Source organism: Coturnix japonica, chromosome 1 (genome assembly GCF_001577835.2).
Source record: "Coturnix japonica isolate 7356 chromosome 1, Coturnix japonica 2.1, whole genome shotgun sequence".
In the NCBI taxonomy this organism is placed as follows: domain Eukaryota; kingdom Metazoa; phylum Chordata; class Aves; order Galliformes; family Phasianidae; genus Coturnix; species Coturnix japonica.
The window spans coordinates 43,788,187-43,809,884 of record NC_029516.1 but is presented as its reverse complement, the minus strand read 5'-3'; the positions used below and the strand labels follow the sequence as shown (position 1 = coordinate 43,809,884).

At 43.4% G+C, this 21,698-nt stretch overlaps 4 protein-coding genes across 4 annotated transcripts in view; 2 read left to right on the top strand and 2 right to left on the bottom strand.

Moving 5' to 3' along the window:
• The window catches only part of LOC107311753, a 23,369-nt gene extending 19,459 nt beyond the window's left edge, over positions 1 to 3,910 (bottom strand). The window contains exons 1-3 of the mRNA XM_015858578.2: positions 3,583 to 3,910; positions 2,763 to 2,899; positions 1,968 to 2,449 (exon numbers count right to left, since the gene is read on the bottom strand). Coding sequence (XP_015714064.2) covers positions 1,968 to 2,449; positions 2,763 to 2,899; positions 3,583 to 3,892 — 929 coding nt within the window. The 5' untranslated portion in view covers positions 3,893 to 3,910. The remainder of the gene's footprint in view (positions 1 to 1,967; positions 2,450 to 2,762; positions 2,900 to 3,582) is intronic.
• An 11,584-nt stretch (positions 3,911 to 15,494) lies between these two features.
• LOC107312365 (histone H1.10) lies at positions 15,495 to 16,455 on the top strand. Its single transcript, XM_015859707.2, has one exon. It carries the CDS (start codon positions 15,534 to 15,536, stop codon positions 16,194 to 16,196), a length of 663 nt encoding a protein of 220 aa, XP_015715193.1. The 5' UTR covers positions 15,495 to 15,533; the 3' UTR covers positions 16,197 to 16,455.
• Positions 16,456 to 17,245: 790 nt separating this feature from the next.
• On the bottom strand, positions 17,246 to 17,944 carry LOC107312406 (histone H2B 1/2/3/4/6). The gene has a single exon (XM_015859818.2). It carries the CDS (start codon positions 17,885 to 17,887, stop codon positions 17,507 to 17,509), a length of 381 nt encoding a protein of 126 aa, XP_015715304.1. The 5' UTR covers positions 17,888 to 17,944; the 3' UTR covers positions 17,246 to 17,506.
• A 202-nt stretch (positions 17,945 to 18,146) lies between these two features.
• LOC107312385 (histone H2A.J) lies at positions 18,147 to 18,994 on the top strand. The gene has a single exon (XM_015859764.1). The coding sequence runs from the start codon at positions 18,222 to 18,224 to the stop codon at positions 18,609 to 18,611; it is 390 nt and encodes a 129-aa protein (XP_015715250.1). The 5' UTR covers positions 18,147 to 18,221; the 3' UTR covers positions 18,612 to 18,994.
• Positions 18,995 to 21,698: the final 2,704 nt, after the last annotated feature.

Below are 21,698 nucleotides of genomic sequence, written 5' to 3'. Positions count from 1 at the left end.
CAAATACTTTAAAATTACACTAATGGACACAATCTTTATGTTACTCCAACAGGAGAGGTTTCCACTTATCAGATTTCCAGCCCTTATTGTGCAGGTGTTAATGTGTAAAGGGACAAAGTCAGTTTTTCAATGTGATCATCCCATACAGCAACACAGGAATCACAGAGAGAAAAGTTGTACAGAATACCTAATCCTTTCCATGATGGGACAGAGGGAACTGAGAAAGAGTTAAAGGGATATTGACTGAAGGAAATGCACACACATGTATCCATGTAAATAGTTTTCTGTATGTACCTTCTACAGTCCCATGTCTGGCTTTTGCTACCAGGCATTGCCATTTTCCAGTTTCCTTCCCCTTTGTATCTAGTTTTGCTATGAATATGTCCTGTTTCCGGCCTCTTTTACATGCCATGTGCTATTTCTGAAACAACGCACCCCATGAATCATCCTCACATAACTAAGTTCTCACTGGAGACCAACACGGACGATAACATTACAGCAGCACATAGGATAGACTACGCTGCATTATCGAGGACAGTGAAAAAGATGCCTTAAGAACCAAAGCCGTGGGAATCCAAATGTTTTATTTGTGAACCCACAAAAAAAGATGAGTTTACCAAGATACTGAACAGCTCAATCTGCAGAACTGAGCACAATACAATGGGTTAATAAAGCAAGTCAAAGGCCAGCTGCAACTTCCTGCCTACAGAAGTCTGATGAATGAACTAACATCTAGTAAATATAGATCCTGATTTCCTACTTATATTCCTCTTCTGTCTCGATCTTCTTTTCGAGATCGAATGCAGAACCCACCCTGAATTCTCACTACCACATTCCCTACAGGCGGGGGGCCTTACGAATCCACCGCAGCCAGGCAGCCGATTCTCCGCCCCTTCTCCCCGCTTCGGTCTCGAACAAAAGCTCCGGAGCCCTGCGCCAGCCTCCAATGTTTGCGAAAGAGGGGAGAGGGGGATGGGGAACACAGCACTTCCCAGGAACATCCACTGAGTTCTGGTTTTTGGCTTTGTTGGTTCCCCCAAACCTTTTTTTTCCACTGCCCCTGTTGAAAGGTACTCAGGATTTATTCAGATCTCCAAGTAGTAAATCAGGCAGAGAACGCAGATAAACAACAATTTAGATTACTTGAATATCCAAGCTGTCCCTAACACCAGCCTCACTTTATTAGTGATTTTTCTTTATTCGCTAGAACACTTGGACATCTATTGAAGCATTAAAAGTTTTAGACCACCTCCCAGCACAAGCAATGGCTGAGCACACTTGTAAGGAAAACACAGAAATAAATTACTGTGAACTTCTTTTTTGCTGTTGCTATTTTGTTTCCTTTTTAAAGACACAGTTAATACTTACCGTGATACTTAGAAGTACGGACTCCAGCAGTGGACATTAGAACTACACGAATGGCCGATTCATGGTGAAATTAAAGAACTACGGAAAACAGCTTTAACCTACCACTCAAAATAGCTCTCATACTGATATTTTTGCAACATTTCCGCACCGGAACTAAATGAGCACTTCATACTACTTAGACACATCCAAAAAAAGCATGCCACCCCCCCCTCCCCCCCCAGATCTGTATTGTGTCAATAACGCTTGCAGAGAAAACAGCATAAATAAGAGGCATTTATAAACATTTTTCCACACAATTCCCAGCAGAAAAGATAAATGTAGAGATGGTGAGAAAATAATGACGAGTAGTTACAGTACACGTCTTTTTTTTTTTTACGATACCTTAAACGAAGCTCAGGATGACGAAACCAGTATGCAACTATCAGTGAACACAGCGACACAGCTCTCTTAAGTGGCAACGTGGTGGCTCTTAAAAGAGCCTTTAGGGTGCGGGAACAAAGTAGTAGGGCCAGCAGCCTTATGCCCTCTCCCCGCGGATGCGTCGGGCAAGCTGGATGTCCTTGGGCATGATGGTGACGCGCTTGGCGTGGATGGCGCACAGGTTGGTGTCCTCGAAGAGCCCCACCAGGTAGGCCTCGCTGGCCTCCTGCAGCGCCATGACGGCCGAGCTCTGGAAGCGCAGGTCGGTCTTGAAGTCCTGCGCGATCTCGCGCACCAGGCGCTGGAAGGGCAGCTTGCGGATCAGCAGCTCCGTGGACTTCTGGTAGCGCCGGATCTCGCGCAGCGCCACCGTGCCGGGCCGGTAGCGGTGCGGCTTCTTGACGCCGCCCGTGGCCGGCGCGCTCTTGCGGGCCGCCTTGGTGGCCAGCTGCTTGCGGGGCGCCTTCCCGCCTGTCGACTTACGCGCCGTCTGCTTCGTACGCGCCATCGCTCTGAAACAACAAAGCAACACCCGTGCAACACCGCAGAGGAATAGTAGCGCGCTGCATCCGTGGCTGACTTTATAGTATGCTCCCCCCCTCTGATTGGCTGGCTCGGAGACCCCTTTTTTATTGGACACTTTCAAATTCAAAAAGCGCGCCTAGAAAGGGCGCCACTTTATTACCGGCCAACGGTGTCCGCCCTTCCCCCCAGCCCACGTTTGGCGCCTTTTTGTGTTCAGCCGCGTCCGCTCCGGGCGGCGCCTGCGATACCGTGTTGCAACCTGCCCAAAGTCGCTGTAAATAGGGCAGAGGAGCCCCTACTTGCTCTTTTTCGAGCCCTGAGATCCGTACATCCTTTTTATTTCGGCTTATATGAACCCGATTTCTGGTTATAAACGCGACAGCAGTTTCTCAGCAGGAGCTCCCTCCTGACGGATTCGTTTACATAAAGAGAGTTCGGTATCACGGTACCAAAGCAGCACAGCGCTGGTACCCAGGTGCCTGCGGGTCTCTGCGATTCAAGGAATGTTGCTCCCAGCGTCTGGGAACTGCTGAGAGCACAATGGGCGCCTTGCACGTCTCTTGGTAGGAGAGCGCCTGACCAGAGGCTGTTTCGGGTGAAAAGAAGCGGTGTAGGGAAAACGGCTGCACGGAGCTGCTCTGGCTTCAGCGAAAATACCTTTAGGAATTTTAAGACACCCACCAAGAATACCGGGCTGTTTTGTGCAATTAGGAGAGTTGGGATCATTTCGGTATTTACAAGTGTGTGTTTAGGGGACCCAGCAGCTGAGCGCAGTCCCCTCCCCCACTCGCTTTCCCCCACTGCATTTCCGCACACCGCGGGGCCCCGTGAAGAACAACGCAATTTTAATAGAATCCGCCCCTACGTGTCTTGTTCACGCCCTCAGCACTTCGAACGGACCGAGTGCTCTACAGGCACCTGGGGGGCGGAGGGCTCAGGGAGCCTCTCCTACGATTTAACCAAACGTATCGGTGTAGCAAGCGCTAAAGCTGTCAGTTGTCTACTTGGCTGTTGATATGGCTGCGTATATTTTTTACTTGAGTGTGGATCCCTAATGGAATTGTAAACGGGAGCTCCAGCTAAATAATCTGTACTTTAATCTTAATAGGGCCGCCTTGCAAGCGATTTATACATCAAAGTTGCGAAGGAGTGGTGTTAGCATTAAGGCATAAATAGGTTGAAGCGACACAGCTCCTTTCCAGCTTAGGTGGGCGGCTCTTAAAAGAGCCTTTGGGTTACTGAAAGCGAATTGTTATTAAAGTCGAGTTTAACCGCCGAAGCCGTAGAGGGTGCGTCCCTGGCGCTTGAGCGCGTAGACCACGTCCATGGCCGTGACCGTCTTCCTCTTGGCGTGCTCGGTGTAGGTGACGGCGTCGCGGATGACGTTCTCCAGGAACACCTTGAGCACGCCGCGAGTCTCCTCGTAGATCAGCCCCGAGATGCGCTTCACGCCGCCGCGCCGCGCCAGGCGGCGGATGGCCGGCTTGGTGATGCCCTGGATATTGTCGCGCAGCACCTTACGGTGGCGCTTGGCGCCCCCCTTGCCGAGCCCCTTCCCGCCTTTGCCTCTGCCAGACATGACTGCTACGGCAACCGAAAAAAGATGTGTGGTGATCGGCGGGGAGCGGGTTTATTTGTAGTGCGAGAGCCGACCTAATTGGGAACTGCGACGAGACGGCGGTCGCGAGAAAGAGGGGGAGGGGTTCCCGCCTCTTTTGTTTCCTCCCGCATAGCGGATGATGGCGCAGCGCCCCCAGATAAAAGATAACTGTAACGATTACACATTCTAAAGTGAATAGTCCCCATTCAATAAATGGTCGTGAGAACTGGAAAGTGATTTTCCTCCTTTATCAGTATTTTTTTTTATTATTTTGTACTAACCTCACGTTTGTTTGAATTGCTTTAAATTCATAATGTTTTCTCACTGTTGTCCATTTCCCACTGTTGTTCATTTATTTTTTCTCTCTTTTTTCTTTTCTTTTCTTTTCTTTTTTTTTTTTTTTTCCCCCATGCATTTAGAATTTAATGAACTTTTCTTCAGAAATCTTGTCAGGCTGCCTTTGCACTTGGGAGGACTTTGCACATTTGTTCTGTCACATTTTCTAAAATGCAGTTTTCATTGTTTGATTTCTATTTCTAAAATAGGGAAAATGATACTCTTTTCCCTTTTTCACACAAGCAAGTCCAAGTCTATTAGCTTATATTCACCAGAAATAAAACAGAAGGTTTTTAAAATAGGTACATTGATATTAAATTGTTACCACCTTTCAGTTTGACTCATTTGGTTGGTTGGCTTTGTAGGAACCGGGTTACCATCTCTCAAGTTTCATTTCATTCTGTCCTCTCAATTATTATTTCAACATATTATTTTCAGATTCTACTATAATTAGAACAGAAATCATTTACTGAACTGCCATGTACTAAACCAGAAGTTCACGCTGTTCAGCAATAAAGGAATTAAATTCTGCCACAAAGCTGAAGGAGGTTTTTGTTCAAATTTTAGTCAAATTTTAATCTTAAAATAGGAGATAATTTCCCCGACTGTACAAAAGTTGTTTCTTACACTTCCCTTAAACATTTTAATGGTCAGTATAACCTCTCTGTCCTTTTCAGCTGCTGTAGTTCACTTAGTAGAGGCATCCACATCTTTTTTCCCATAAGCTTTAATAACTATGCCTCTGGTTACACAGATGAGGAGTAACGCCCAGCTGTATCTAAGCAATCATATTATTTGTCACAGTCTAAATCCCCTTTGATTTGTTATAGTCCTTCTCATACATCCTTTCTCTACCTTGGAGAAGTTACCATGCAACTCCTGCAGTTTGTATAATAAAGAACTGCTTTGCTTGTTTGTTTCTAAAGTAGTTATGTTGGTTTTTCACTCACAAGTGCCTCATTAGCAGCAGAATTCTGTATTCCAGAAGTCTGTTCCTCAACCCCTGCTAATACCTCATAGTCACAGTGCTCTAGCAATAGCATATGCCATTAAAAAGAAAAATAAATAAAAATATAGTGCATACATATAAACAAATATATATCCACAAGGTGGATTTGAGACATCTAGTTGTGCAAGGCAGAGACAAATGACTCTGGTGCACTGAGAACACTTGCTATCTGTCCATATGATTTTTGCACTTGTCTTTGGGGTAACATTTGCAAGTTTCTGGCTGCCATGTTCTTAGACTGGTTTTCTTTATCCTGTAGGTAACTAACATGTTTTCTCATTTGTCTTTAAAGTTTAGCTCTAGAAAGGACTTCAGGAGGGTTTTCTTCCTTCAATGGAAATCTTAGCATTAAAAATCAGAATACAGAGTTATCAGTTAATCCTGACTTTAGAAATGAAATTATTAATAAAATGGAAATGGAATTTCAAATATCAGATCTCAGATCAGTAGCAGACAAAAATAAGAACAAAATACTTCCAGACATTATATTGCAGAAATATATGTGAATAATCTTCTGGAATGCTGTCTATATTTTTCAAACTAGTAGTTTGCAGTTTTTTATCAGTATCAGTGAATTGGTACTTCTTGCACTGCCCACTCATGGACAGATGCTACTTCATTCTCTATTTGAAACATTAGCTGTCAATTACAAAGGGAAATAAAATGGAATTGTGATCATTTCTTTGTGAATGAGAAAGGTCATATAGACCCTAACTTTGCATTGCTCCATGCTCCCGTTATCTCCCATGCTTAAAACATACCAGATCTCTCCTTGGCTATATGGGGAAATGAAACAGATCTTTCATTTGAAGTGAGAACCTGGGCACTTGTGGCAGACCAGCCCACCCCACAACAGAGAGGAGAAAGGGAAAAGAATATCACTGAGCTTTGGTAAAGGAAGATGAACTTATGTGAACACCAGGGAGACTGGAAGAGTAACTGGTTTTAAATAAGACAGCAGTGTCAGTGAACCACCAGGTTCCCTCAGAAGATAACAAAAACAGTGATTTTCTTCCTGCTACAACATCATGGAGGGTGGGAAGCAACAACATATATGTAGTTCAGCCCAACATGAGGTATAGAAACTGAACAACATACAGAACCAATTTTGAAGAGAGGAACAGGCTAGAGGTGACAATCAGCTTACTCCTTTTGGGTGACTAAGGAAGGTTGCTGTTGTAACAATGAGTATATAGAGACCAGTAATGAGAATTATGTTTGCAGTGATATTCATCTGTATATCATAACTGATACATTATGTGTCTGATGTGATCTCAGTAAATAACTGCTTAATGGTCTTACGTCAAAATCTCATGTAACTAAGTTAATGTCATATTAAATATTAGATTCTTCTTGTGTGGGTTATCTAAAAGAAAACACTTACAGAGCCCTAAACACTGACTGCAGGGAAATGTGGTGAATGGCAACCTGTTATATGTAGATATGAGTGCAAACAACACATCATGTACAATCCAGGTGTCTAAATCTACCCTAGTAGTCCTCATTCTCTGTATCCTGATGCCCATGTACTCGACCTTCTGTGCCACACTGAAAAACTGAGATTCTGGTGTTTACAGACACCCCATTTTTGATCAGAGAAATGGGGCTGCTCTGGATTGTTTATAACCTTTCTCTTGCTGCCATGTCTAGACACCACATACGGTCCAATAGGGCAAGGAAAGTGCTCCGGCATGGCCCAGCCTGTACTGACCTTTGAGGTCAGCCATTTGCTATACACAGAGTGTGGCTTCTTACACATCAGAATATAATCCACATGGGCAAAATTTTCCAGACTTCTCACTTCATCTGTGCCATGCCAGCTGCCTGCAAAAGAGTTAAGTGCCAGCTGTCTGAGTTCCTGCTCTGTTCCTCTGCAAACCAGCAGGATCTGGCTGCCATTTCCTCATGGAAAATGATGACAACACAGTGTTGGTCTCCAGCAGCGATGACAGGAAGGGCCACTGCACACACATTTCCCAAGGAATGTTGTCCTTGGCACCCACACCCAAACACTGTGAGTCTAATATCCACCTTGACAGGAGGAGGCTTCCAAACTCATTGTCACCCCAGCACCACACACAAGCTACAGGCCAAAATACATAGGTCTCTCTTTCCCCTGTCACAAGCTGCTTGGCAGCCTAGCTCTCCCCAAGCTAGAGATCAAGGGCAGGTGTTGGCAGGCTCCTTAGTTAGTATAGATGAACATCAATAGTGTTGGGATGTTGGGAAGATAGCAAATACCTAGTTCCTCAAGTTAAGCTGTTTTAGAACAGGAAAGACAAGACAGGGTAGTAAGTTGAGGATGGGCTCCAATGCACTGCTTTGCCAATGTTGTCTTCCTTGAAATTCAGGCTTTCCCCAGGGAGGCAGCAAAGGGCTGAGTGTGGAACCAGGCTTCTCCAATGTCCCTGAAGGTGATTTTCCAGGAGAAGAATAGCCTATGTGGTCAGAGCTCTGTAGCACACCAAGCACGTCTGGTCCTGCACTCAGGTGAGCAGCAGCAACCCAGCTCATCAACAACCCAGCTGATACTTGCTTACTTCTCCTTAATTATTAATTAATACCTTAATTGTTAATTATTAATTAATACCTTCCAAATGGGGTATTTGAAGCACACAGGTCTCCTAATTAATTGATACATTAAGAGTGGGTAAAATATCACAGAAGTCTGGCAAGTATAATGTTTCCCACACAGCAGAGGCTATTAAGTTCCTCTTCTTGCCTGGGATCCTGCAGAGATGCACTGGGTAAGAAGTATTTCTTTTGAACTCTGCCAGCTCCTATAGAGTTATAAGTACTTTACAGCCACTAAAGTACTGTCTCCTCCAAGCAGCCTATCTGGGACATAGTTTTCAAAGAAATGAACCAACTGTTCACATTCCTGTTAAAATATATTTGATTTTGTCTGGAGGAAGCCAAGTCTGTAAATTGGTGACGTGTGCTGTGTCAGTGTCTCCAGACACTACTGCTGTGCTTTTGTCTTTGTTTCAGTAATATTTTTGTTGGAAAACCAAATGTTTTGTTTGAAACCTCAGCTGCTTACATGACTTTATTTATTCTTAGGTTCTGAACACAGCAACAGTCATCTCTACAAGGGCTCAGCAGTTGGGAAAGATGACTCTAACCTTAGCGGGGAGCTCAGGCCTGTAATTTCCTAGTCCGTGCTGATGCAAATGGTTGTTCTGTTTTATATGCAGAAATCTGCATTTCTCCTTAACAAACTGTATGAGATTTCTTTTGGCCAAATCCTAATTTTACTAAAGTGCCTTTGAACTGAATGTCTTAATTTTTACTCTCCCTACCCTCCCTAACTTAGTGTCTTCTACATATACTAAGACATATGATATGTCTTATCACCTAGGACATTACAGAATGCAGTAAAATAGTAGCCCAGGGATATTCTAATCTTCTATAAGTTGTTCTTGTCTAAACTGTTAATTGCTATGTTTTCATCTCACTTTGTGGCCGATTTTTAAGTACCTGACAGCCTATTGAACTCACTCTACTCCCTTGGATCCCGGATGAAATCCCAAATGAGAGTGCTGTGGGAGATTACTCAAAAAATGTTACTGAATGCGAAGTGCAGTGCATTAAATACCCTCCCTTGCCCACACAGATTCACACTCAGATTCATAGTTACGAGACAACTACAAGTATCAGCAATTATATTGTCCTCCATTCACGGTCAGCAATTGAACCCTTTTTATATCTGACAACAGTTCAGTGTCACTAACCATTGGACACTCCACAGTCTTCCCCAGCTATATCTCCCAGTGTGTCACTCCACTTGCTTTTAGAAATTATCCCCTTACATTTACTGCAGCAAACATTATTATCTATTTCCTTATATTTTCAGCAATGTTGACTGAGCAAATATAATTCCTTTCCTTTCAATGGTATAAGTGTTTTTGGAGGAATATTAATTTTTCAGCCTTCTCTTTGAGTCAGGCAATTCCAGCTGTATATGCCCTTTTATCAGGGGGTAGCTCCTAGTCTTGTGATAACTGCTGCTGCTTTCTCATGTGTGTTTCCTTTTTTTTTTTTTTTTTCCTCCCCAGTTCTAATTACCTGTAACTCAGTACAAAAGCCAGGCTAAAAAACACAGTGAGACCACAGTAGCCCTGACTGCAGTGGGAGATCTTCATTTCTGTTGCGGATATAACCATCATCTTCCTCCCTTGATTTGTTATCAAACTGTTTCTGTATTGTTACAGGCTATAGTTACAGCCTGAAGATGCAGATCATTTCAAGTTCAAGTCAGCTGCTACCCTAAAGCTGACAAATTTCTTTCCAAGTGAATACACAGTATTGAAGATAACATCTTCAGTTTACAAGGAATTTTTCACTTTCTAACCTCCATTACTCTTGATTAATTCTAACTTGTTACACATCTAGATATGCACTGTAAACTATTATTCAAATTAATAATAAAATTATACCAGGCCCAAGACTGAATCTTTTAGAATACTGTTTGACACAGCATTCTAACTTAATAAATGGCAATTATAAACTTTCAGATATAATTTTGTTATCAGTGTGGGTGTGTTTGTTTTGTGGTAGCCAAAGTTTCCCTGATTAGTAATTTTTGTTACAATATTTTCCTACACTTAATAAAATGTCCAACGTTATGTAAAATCAAAAAGGAGATAAAATCTCAAATGTATCAGCTACAGGAAAATATTCCATTCTCTTCTGAGAGTCTTTTTGAAGTTAGTTTTGAAGCAAGTAGTTTAACGCCTTCCTTGAATTTGCCTGACACGGTAACAAGGTGTTACGCTCCTGGGGTATGCTGAGCCTGTGGCCCTGTAGCTTAATTCTTGCCTATGTCATTTAGGCGCTTTAAGATTGATTTTAAGAGTGATTTTCAGGCAGGGTGAAGATCTGGATCTACTGAGTATTACCACAGGTAAGCTTTCAGCATTCCTTTCACATATCATGATATCTTATGAAATGCTACCTAAGAACACAAACATCCTCACTGCTACTGAAGGGACAGGATGTGCATGTTCTATGTTGATGATCTTGTATCAGTTTACAGCACTGGGTGGGTTAGTACTTGTAATCTGGCTTTCTGGAATCTAACTGTGTTGTGTATTACCATTTTTTTTTTCTCTCTTTTTCCAGGCACTTAGTGAGAGTTATAGTAAGGGTTACATTTCATTTCCACACATAGGCCTGTGTGTCCTTTATTTATGCACTTTCTCTTCTTTTTTTTTTAAAAAAAAAAAAAAAAAAAAAAAGACTACAATTATATACACAGAAGAACAAAATTATGCTCACAAATCAAATTCCTATATATAATAATAGTACTAATGCTCAGTGATGAGTGCAGAGAAACAAAACATGGTTATGTGGGGATTTCTGTTCCATATTTTCCAGGTGGATAAAGAGATTTTCATCTTTAGTTATAAAAAGGGACAGCTCTGATTTTCGCTGCCTAGCAAACATGACAGAGAGGAGAGTGGCACAGGAGAGTGGCACTATTATGCTTCTTTTAGCTGCTCATGTGCAAGAATCCACTAGGTCCTGATTAGGCACTTCAATCACTCCATTTTTATTTTGTTCTGTTCTGTTTCATTTTTCTATGTTACTGCCTCTCTTGTACATGGAAGGTACACCAGGCTATTGATGTACTCTGGTTTTAGAGGATTTGAGTTGTATTCATATTTGAAATAGCAGATTTGCCAACACTCCAACTAGCCATTACAAGTCCCTCACTCATGGACAACATGATCACAAAGCCAAAACAGGGCAATTCAAACTGCTCTTGACAAGCCTTGAAAGTAAAACTGTGTGAGAGGTAACAGTGTTTTTCCTGAAGCTACTTTTAATTAATGATCACAAGTGAAAAATGGCAGGAGTACAATTCATCATTAATCTGTGCATGGGTTTCATAAATTAACATGGATAAATACTAATTCCAAACCAGTGCTGATGGAGGTGATTTTTCCCCTCCTCTCAGCACTGATGAGAACTGCCCAGTGACAAGACAGGAAGAAATCAGCACAAACCAAAACACAGGAAATTCTACTACAATGTGAATAATATATGCAATTTTTTTACTGTATAGATGGTCAAACAGTAGAGCAGTTTGCCCATAGAAGTTGTCAAGTCTCCCTGCTCTTGCTGACCATGGTTTGATCCTGGGTGTTTTGGATCCTGGGATCCACGCTTTCCAACTTCCACTCTTCTGTAATAGTAAAATCACTGCAGTCTTAAAAATCACTGTCATTGTTTTCAAGTGCTTATGTCACTGGCAGCAATCCTGCTTTGCTAAACCTAGGTAAATAGGAAAAGTACTATGGAGACTACTAGACCCTTCTATGATGAGAAGAGTGTGGTCAGAGCATCCCTTTTTTTATCTCAACCCTTAAAAATTCAGTAATATGATGTACCTCAAAGGCATATATACTTCTAGAAATATTTATCACTCTGCTGTGTTAGATGGACAAGAATGAAAAACTTTTTTTCTTTATTTGTTTTGCTTTTGTCCTGCTTTGAATGTAGCAGAGGCCAAAATCATTCCTGAACTCAGGGATGAAACTGTGATGAAACCAATGTACATGGATTGGAGAAAGAAAGCAGCAGCAGAGACTGTCCTACTATGCAGCTGTGAGAGAACTTCCCTACATTCAGTTTCCTAGAGATAGAAAACAAAGTATCTCCATCTGTCTCAATAAACATCATCAGGCTGTTCCAGTACGGGTCAAATCATTTTGCATGTTTTTAGAACTAAGTTTCTTGGCTTATACCGAATAGAAAAATGCTTCTCTCAGCGTTCTAAACAGTTGTGCTGCTGCAAGTAATAGATTCGAAGGCAAAATAGATACATTTATTAGGATTTGTGATGCCTTAACATTGAAACATCTGGTGACATATTTTTCTTAGTTTTATTGAGGTATATATGTCAGGCAACACACATGAATTTATTACCAATGGCATTTTGTCGTCTAAATGTTTCCTTATTATATACACTTTGCAACTGTTGAATCAGTTCTTGCCACAGAGCAAGAACTTGACTAATGCTTTTTGATCTTGTTATATGTATGTATGTTTTTAATGATTAATGTTCAGAGCAGTTACCTGAATGCATGCAAAAACATCCTTTGTCAAGAGAATAGGATACTTATATCAAAAATTAATAATTTCTATGGGTCTTCAACATGCTAAGAAGAGTAAATATCATTAAATGAGTGTAGCCTTTAATGTATCCATATTGTTTTCCTGAAGTCTGTGTGTTTAATCTGTCCATACCTGTCTAATGTCTAATCTGTTTTTCCTCCTTGTGGAGCCTATGTCTGAATAGGAAAAATAAGTGAGTTTTTCTCTCAATGGCTATTTCTACAAAAGCAAACTTGAACATTGTTCAGAGTTTCTGACATCTTTATTTTATCTGATTAACCTGAGAAACTCAGTTCCACACCCAAGGGAGAAATCAACAGGAAAAAGCAAAAAGGAAATGGAAAAGAAAAGGGGAAGAGAAAAATGGAAAAGGAAAAGAAGAAGAAGGGAGAAAGAGAAAGAAAAGGGAAGAGAAAAAGAAAAAAAAATAAAAGAAAAAAAGAAAAAAAGAAAAAAGAAAAAAAAAGAAAAAAAAAGAAAAAGAAAAAAAAAGAAAAAAGAAAGAGGAAGAGGAAGAAAAGGAGAAAGAAAAGGAAAAAGAAAAGGAAAATGAATAAAGAAAAAGAAAAAGAAAGAGAAAAAGAGAAAGAGAATGAAAAAGAAAAAAGAAAAGGGAGAGGAAGAGGAAGAGGAAAAAAGGAAAAAAAGGAAAAAAGGAAAAAAGGAAAAAAGGAAAAAGCTCTATTCACTCCACCTCGTAACTCTAAAGGCCCACTCTCCACTCTTTACAAACTTCAGAGACAGCACTCAAGAACAAGAAACTTCTCAGTGATCACAAAAAGGAGGCCAGGGTTGTGCCCTGTGCAGACCAGGCAGGTCTGATGCCTGAGGAACAGTCAGTATGAGGGGTGCTGACAACTCAGTGTTGGATGTGAAGTGCCAGGTCTGTCTCAGACTGCCAGGGAAAAACATGGAACTTCAGGAGTGCAACTCAGTCAGCACCTGAAGAGGGAATAAGTTCAAAAACATTTGGATTTATATCAACCCACTGAGAATTAAATGAGGAGAAGACCTGATCCATCAGATCAGGTGATCTCACCATCACTGTCTTTACTTTGAACCCAGAAGAGTTCCTTACGTCAAACAGATCTGTATATCTGACAACCCTTTCTAGCTCTGTTCTCTCTATCACTTGCAGACTGATTCTATTTTACAAAAATCTCAGTCTAACTGATTGGGAAAATAAACAACATCTCCTTTTCTAACAACTACCTTTTTGTCTCTCAGAATTTTATTCCCATGCAGGTGCCCAGCCTAAGCTCTTTGGCTACTGTGGATTTGCCCTGGCTGCTAATCTGGGAATGACACCACCTGAAATGTGTGACAGATCTCAGAGCCCAACTCTGGGTGCCTTGCAGCCTGGCTTCAGCAGTAGGGTACTGAACAGCCAGAATCTCCCCTTCCTCTGCCTTTATTTTCCCCACCTTGAATGTATCAGCTGACCTACATACAGACATGGCAAAATAAAAATAGAATTACATGAGAAGATAGAAGAGTGACAGCTCATTGTCACTGTCTACCCTAATGTATTTCAATACTCCTTGCTATTTTTGGTATACTTCATTTAAACTAAATCCACTTAATGTTGAGAATAACACAATGGTATCTCCAGAACTGGACCAATAAAATTTCAAGGCAAGGCCTTCTGCAGAGTATTATTTATCTTCATGAATCTCAGATTCCTCAGTGCTAGAAGAGATGTTCCCTTATATAACAGCCCACCGACATTTTGTGTGGTAGCTATTTCTAAACTCCAAAGGGACAAAACAAAAATGTGGGGATTAATTTGTTATTTTTCAATGAAGGAATAAATTTCAGTCTGCTTTCTAATTAGAAAACAGTTGAGGCTTCTGATTTCTGAACAGCTCCAAAATCATTGCGATCAATCCTTACCACTAATTAAACTAACGAGCAAACAGAATTATTTTCATTTGTCACTTGGTGACACAATAATTAAGTGAGAATCAAAGGTGATTTTAAACTGTGAGGATTATCTGAAAATTATGTCAATATATGAGCATTTATATTATGAGGGTTTCTCTGCTTTATTTTCTGTTTTTAGAATAGAATTACAGATTTTATAGAGCTTATGGTGGGAAAAGAAGCTTATATCCAAATATATGCAAACAAATGATGTATGAGTTGATCTGTTCTCAGAGGTCGGATTTCCATGTTATTATATTTATTATATTTATTTGGGGAGAAGAGAGGCTTCAATTTGTTCCATTAATGTTTGAGGATAACGTGACACACCTCTGTGTATATATACCCATTGGACGTTTTTCTCCTTACTTCTTGCTTCTGACTTTTGCAAGTTTTAAGAGCAGAAATACAGTGTATTCTAAAGGACAAAACATCGACCTGGCACTTTATTTCGACTTTATTAACGAGGCAAAAACAGCTTTGTTTTTACATACAGACACTATGTCCAAAAATAAAACAAAAAAAAATCAAAATGCTGCATCTTATTCTCAGAATATAACGAAACACAAGGAAAAGTGACAAGTTCCAGTACATACATTCCTCTGCATGTATTATATTTTCTCAAAAGACAGAATTTTCTGAGAATACCGTATTCTTAATAGTTAAAGATATGGTTCAGGGAGGCGATTCTCTATCCATATTCAAAGCTCAGCCACGAAACTGTGTTACTTCCTTCCCTTTGAACTCGGTTTGCGACAAAAGTATTGAAGCTGCCCCCTCGGTATCCATCCTGTTCCGCAGAAAAGCCCCTAAGGAACAAATCTGCCCGACGGGGGAGACTTTTTGACCAAAGGTTTTATTTAAATTTAGACGGAAAAACAAAAGTTCGCCTTCCCCAGGGTCTTCCCGGACGCAGGACGGCACGTTAAACGCGTCTTTTCGCTCTCGTCCTGGATTCCCGGGGCGACAAACTCCGCAGAATGAAGCTTCAAGGTCTTCCCTTCTCCCCCTGTAGAAAGTGGGGTGATTTCAAGTCCGGTATTATCCAAAAAATACCAATTTATAACTCCGAAGAAACACAGACTCGGAGGACGGAAAGCTCTTCCTGGCTAACAGTTAGGCGGGCTCTGCAAAGCACCAATCACAGATCACCGCTTCGCTATAAATTCAGGCATCGGGGTTACTGTAGCCCAATTACTTTCTTTTGATTAGGAAGAAGTCTCTGCCGCGATGTCGGAGACCGCTCCCGCCGCAGCTCCCGCTGTCGCGGCCCCAGCCGCTAAGGCCGCCGCCAAGAAGCCGAAGAAGGCGGCGGGCGGCGCCAAAGCCCGCAAGCCCGCGGGCCCCAGCGTCACCGAGCTGATCACCAAGGCCGTGTCCGCCTCCAAGGAGCGCAAGGGGCTCTCCCTCGCCGCGCTCAAGAAGGCGCTGGCCGCCGGCGGCTACGATGTGGAGAAGAACAACAGCCGCATCAAGCTGGGGCTCAAGAGCCTCGTCAACAAAGGCACTCTGGTGCAGACCAAGGGCACCGGCGCCTCGGGCTCGTTCCGCCTCAGCAAGAAGCCGGGTGAGGTGAAGGAGAAGGCTCCCAGGAAGAGAACAGCGGCAGCCAAGCCCAAGAAGCCGGCGGCCAAGAAGCCTGCCAGCGCCGCCAAAAAGCCCAAGAAGGCGGCGGCGGCGAAGAAGAGCCCCAAGAAAGCCAAGAAGCCGGCGGCTGCTGCCACCAAGAAGGCAGCCAAGAGCCCCAAGAAGGCGACCAAGGCTGCCAAGCCCAAGAAGGCAGTGGCTGCCAAGAGCCCGGCCAAGGCAAAGGCGGTGAAGCCCAAAGCTGCCAAATCCAAGGCAGCCAAACCCAAGGCAGCCAGGGCGAAGAAGTCGGCGGCCAAGAAATGAAGTATTGAAGTGGAAATACTTAAACCCAACGGCTCTTTTAAGAGCCACCCACCACTGTCCAAAAAAGAGCTGAGACACTCGGGCACTGAGCTCCATGCCCGCAGCGGAGCTCACAGTTCACCATTATTTACTCGCGATCGGGTGGGATGCTCGAATGCAGAAAGGGCAGGACTCTGAGCTGCCGGACGTAGTTAAGACAGGGCTGGAAACAATAAAGTTTGCGCTTTTGAGGGGAAAAAAAACCAAAACAAAACAACAACAAAAACCCATCTCTTCAGACTGCCTTTGTGCACTGCAAGACCGAGGTGCGTGTTAAAGGGACTGCTGGGGCGGGTGTCGCTCAGGGGCACGCAGGTCTCTCTCTCGGTGCTTTAACTCAGACAATGCCGTTCCTAACAGCCTGCGCGCTACTGCCACGCCTCTTAGGGACTGTCGCAGCCAACTCTCCGCGTCCTTGGCAATGACCTTTCCGCTCGGCAGGGGGACGTCATAACTCCTGCACAGCTTCACGAATCTGCTGTTAGAGCCGGAGAGAGACAGGGCGGAGCGGGCAGCGCGGTCGCCATCTCCCTCCCTGTTCCACCGCCGGGCTCAGCGCTACCCGGAGCTCACCGGGGCCGCTGCCGGATGGACGCGGAGCGGGGCTACATGGGGCGCCAGGCTCTGCCTGCGGCCTGTTCTGATTGGATGAGGGGAGAGGCCGCGGCCGCTTATTGGACGGTTAGAACGATTCAAAAAGCCCGCGCTGCGCGACCGCGGCACGGAGTGTCCGCCGGAACGTCCTGACAGCTCCGCTACGAAAGCGGCTGAACCACCGCGCCATCAATCGCGTCGTATTCAGGTCTGAAGGGGGAATTTTCTCATAAGCAAAAATTAAGGACAGAGAAACGGTAAGACCACTTAGGCAAAAACATTACGGCTCTCTAAAGAATGTGTTAATGGAGCTATTGAAAGATTCGTGATAGCCTTTAGTGTAAACTGCGTATTGCTGTAACAATTAGAATCGAAATTAAAGAGACGCTACTTGTGGTTACTGCACAACGAAATAGACACATAACGTTTACAAGCTCGTTACTAATCACGTCTGAAATCAACACCACAAAGCAGTGAACAAAGAATACGGAGACAAATCTTTATTTAGCGTTTGTTCTAAATAACCAAGAAGCAGGAACGGCACAGCTGAAAGAATCGCATCTGATTTAAGCTTTCAAATCTATTAGATATGGAAACATTGTGTTAAAGCTCTTTCATGGAACAAGTGGGTGGCTCTGAAAAGAGCCTTTGGGTTTTCAGTGAGGTTCAGGACCACTCTACTTGGAGCTGGTGTACTTGGTGACCGCCTTGGTGCCCTCCGAGACCGCGTGCTTGGCCAGCTCACCGGGCAGCAGCAGCCGCACGGCCGTCTGGATCTCCCGCGACGTGATGGTCGAGCGCTTGTTGTAGTGCGCCAGGCGCGACGCCTCGCCGGCGATGCGCTCGAAGATGTCGTTGACGAACGAGTTCATGATGCCCATGGCCTTGGACGAGATGCCCGTGTCGGGGTGCACCTGCTTCAGCACCTTGTACACGTAGATCGAGTAGCTCTCCTTGCGGCTCTTCTTGCGCTTCTTGTCGCCCTTCTTCTGGGTCTTGGTGACCGCCTTCTTGGAGCCCTTCTTGGGGGCGGGGGCAGACTTGGCCGGCTCAGGCATGACTGATCGCACTCCTTCCAAAACACTGGAAAGTGAGCTATGGCAAAAATGGCTGCGGCGCCGGTATTTATAGGGCTGTTATGCAAATATACAGGCTCCAATTTGTGCAATTCGATTGGTCAATATAGTAAGAGGTGTTTCTTTGCCTCTGATTGGTTGAAATAAGATCCGCTCTTTCATTGGTTGTTTTCACAATCGTTGTTTCCAGCCAATCACCAAGCGCTACTCCCGCCCTGGGAAGGGATAAAAGGGGACGAGCTCCTGCGTCAGTATGATTTCTGCTGTATTGTTTCTGATTTATCTAGTACTGTAGGCTCTTAGTAGCAGCAATACCATGTCGGGTCGCGGCAAGCAGGGAGGGAAGGTCAGAGCTAAGGCCAAGTCGCGATCATCACGAGCCGGACTGCAGTTCCCTGTTGGCCGCGTGCATCGGCTGCTGCGAAAAGGTAACTACGCGGAGCGGGTTGGGGCCGGAGCGCCTGTGTATATGGCGGCCGTGCTGGAGTATCTGACGGCCGAGATCCTGGAGCTGGCGGGCAACGCGGCCCGCGACAACAAGAAGACGCGCATCATCCCGCGCCACCTGCAGCTGGCCATCCGCAACGACGAGGAGCTCAACAAGCTGCTGGGCAAGGTCACCATCGCGCAGGGCGGGGTGCTGCCCAACATCCAGGCTGTGCTGCTGCCCAAGAAGACCGAGAGTCACAAGGCCAAAAGCAAATAATCAGCCTGCGAAGCCAGTTAGGTTTTTCAAAGCATAACATAACCCAAAGGCTCTTTTCAGAGCCACCCACTTTCTCAGAAAAGAGTTGAGTTGCTTTTTAAGGAAATCCCTTTGTGTTAAAATGTTTCTTTTATGTTGCTTCGTTTTTAAAGTGTTGAGTAAAATTTGGTTTCTATGTATGTCTTCAGTTACTTTATGACTCATCCTTTTTGATGAAGGAAACCTTTTGTTTGTTTGACTTGTCCTGAAACAGAGTATTTGTTTCTTGTCTTCTATTTAACAGACATGGGATTTTTTTGTTATACTATGCAGTATAGCTTTATTGTATGATATAGAGGTTAGCTTTAAGAAACTGAAGAAAATAAAATGATGGATGCTACAAACGTGCTGTGTAGGCCTTGATCTTAATATTATGAAGTTGTTCTGCAGCTGGACTTATTTAGAAAGAGATGGGAAATGCTGTAGGGAGAATAACTTAATTTGGTCTGAATCCTGAACTATTCTGACTTGTCCCGTAAAGCACCAACTGTAGCATTTTTCCTTACAGAAAAACTGCAGCTCTGGCAGGTTTTTGTTTAAAACAGGATTTTCAAACTGGTCTTTTACACGTTCTCACTGCGTAGCTGCTCACCTATTAGGTCAGTTAATTGTAGCAGTATTATATGAATTTGTGGACAGAATGATAATCCAAAAGCACTTTACTAAAGCACCTGATTTGCTGTTGTGAGTTATTTGAAAGTCTGCCTGACTTCTGGGATTTTCCCTGGAGCTGCCCACGTCTGCAACAAGGCCACACAGCTCCCATGTGCACAGCAATTACCCAAGGAAGAGGTCAGCTTTGGAAGAAGAAAATAGCACCTATAGCACATCATTGCTGTAACAGAGGAGCTCTCTAAGTGGGGTTGGGGGTTCTGTAGCTGAAGTGAGTGGTTGGGGATTGCTGGTCTGGATGTGATGGAAGAGTCAGCTGGTGCAGCAGGCTGGTCTCATCTGGTGACCTCACCTGTGCCTCATGATTCTGTTTGTAAGTGGAGAAATGTAAAGTTGGTACATTATTTAAGAGGTTATTTTATCGATTGCAATCAGCTGCAGCTTAATATCTCCTTATTCTTCCTCTTGAAAAACTGCAAAGGTTGTTGCTTTCCCAGGCAAGTCTTGTTTATACTGAGTCTCCAGGACAGATACCCGTGCATCTCAGATGGATTGCAATACCTGCACCAAAGCACTGGGATGTCAGATAAAGCCCAGGTCTCTGTCACCAGCTGTGGGAGCGGAGCATGTCCTGCCTGTGGCAACCAGCTGGCACCACCAGGGAGGGCCCTGCTGCTCTCAGTGTGGGGTAAGGCCCAACACAGCTTGCAGAACTTCCAGTCTTCTCCACAATCTCAATCCAAGCACAGCAGATTTTGCTCATTGCTCTGCTCACTTCTGCAGTTTCATCTTCTGGAATGCTTTTTTTCCTGCTTGCTGGCATTGCATGTTTCCATTCCTAGCTACCAATGCTGTAACTCTCACACTACCACCATACTGAGGGTCAGAGCTCCACATCCTGTAGGTCAGGCAGCTGTAGGGTAAGTTGGCTGATTGACCTGAGTGCTGCCAAACCTCCAATGATTAAAAAACAGCAGCTTTCAGACAAATGGTGCCAGATGTAGCAAAGGGAGTTTAAGCATTTATTTTCTCTCATTTGCATATATCTAACCTGTAGTGAGGGGGAAATCCTTGCCCTATGGGTGCCCCTGTTAGCTGCAGCTCTGGATTGCAGTGCACCTTCAAGTTCTCAAGGGCTTGGGATTTATAAAGACAACAAAATTCACCTCTGTGTGTTTGAAGTTAGAGTTATGTTTTAGGGCTGCTTGGCACTATTCTCTATACATATTCAAATCTTAGAATGGCAATGTTTAAAAACTAAATAAAAGATTTTTTAAACCATTTTTTCACCTTAATTTTTAACACACAGAGTAAAGCACTCTAGTAAATAGATCTTGTGTGTCTTCAGTTTGCAGGTTCCTACTGTGATAGATACAGTCATATATGTACATTATCATTTAAGCTCAAGAAAATAGTAATCTAAGTTTGTGCACAATATGCTGCTGCACTGATCTTATTTTTCAAATGATGGTGTAATTTTCTGTGCAGACATGCTGATATGTTGCCTAATGCAACAGCTGCTTTAATGGGGAAATACTGGTGGTAGGTGGATGGTTCAACTGATGATAGTCGGGGTCATTTCCAACCTTTATGATTCTATAATGCAATAAATTATTCTGTTTTCGATTTTATATTTTAACAAGGAAACGTGGCTGCTGTCTTCAGTAAAGCGCAGTAGAAATGTTGGATGGTTTTGGTTTGTTTGTTTTAAACAGAGCAGTTCTGCAAATGTTTCCTTCCTTATTTTACTCCTAATGCTAAGTCCAAGCTCATGAGCAAAATGCAGTTAATGTGATCTCAAGGTGAGATCCTGAACATTGATCCACGTAACACCACCCTCAGGCTGCAGTAAAAACACCCATCTGTGGCCACTGCCAGGGGCTCCTGCCATGAAGGTATTTCAAACATGCTTTGGAAGATGATTTTTGCAATCATTTTATCTTTTTTGAGGTGTTCCAGTACTGCTGGAGGGAAGGGGTAGAAGGGGACACAGCCTGCACTGTGGAAGAACTATGAAGAACTGGTTTTGAAACAAAATGTTTCCTGATGTTCCTTTGGGATTCCTTGTGTATTCAGACAGTGGTTTAAATTGCTCTGACTCCACTGCTTTAAGGGACAAGTCTAGACATGGAGCTTCAGGCATAAAGAACTGGACAGACTCTCCAGCTCTGTGGGTGCTATGTGAGCAACTGGAGCCCATTCTGCAGTCACAAAGGTTCATCAGATTTATTTTAGAACATTTGGAGTTAAAATGGAATTTGAGTTGTTGTAAGAGTAGTTACACATAAGGAAGACCTGGACGACTTTTGGATACCCTCACCTTGAAATGTGAAAACCTCTATTGCATTACCTGCTGAATTGAAAGAATATATTATCCAGGTGCACTGGAGATGTGGCCCATATGCTTTAAATCCAGATCAGAAATCAAATTACATT

Bases quoted from the DNA above. Each gene is read 5' to 3' on its own strand.
- LOC107312365 (XM_015859707.2), top strand. From the start codon at position 15,534: ATGTCGGAGACCGCTCCCGCCGCAGCTCCCGCTGTCGCGGCCCCAGCC.
- LOC107312406 (XM_015859818.2), bottom strand. From the start codon at position 17,887: ATGCCTGAGCCGGCCAAGTCTGCCCCCGCCCCCAAGAAGGGCTCCAAG.
- LOC107312385 (XM_015859764.1), top strand. From the start codon at position 18,222: ATGTCGGGTCGCGGCAAGCAGGGAGGGAAGGTCAGAGCTAAGGCCAAG.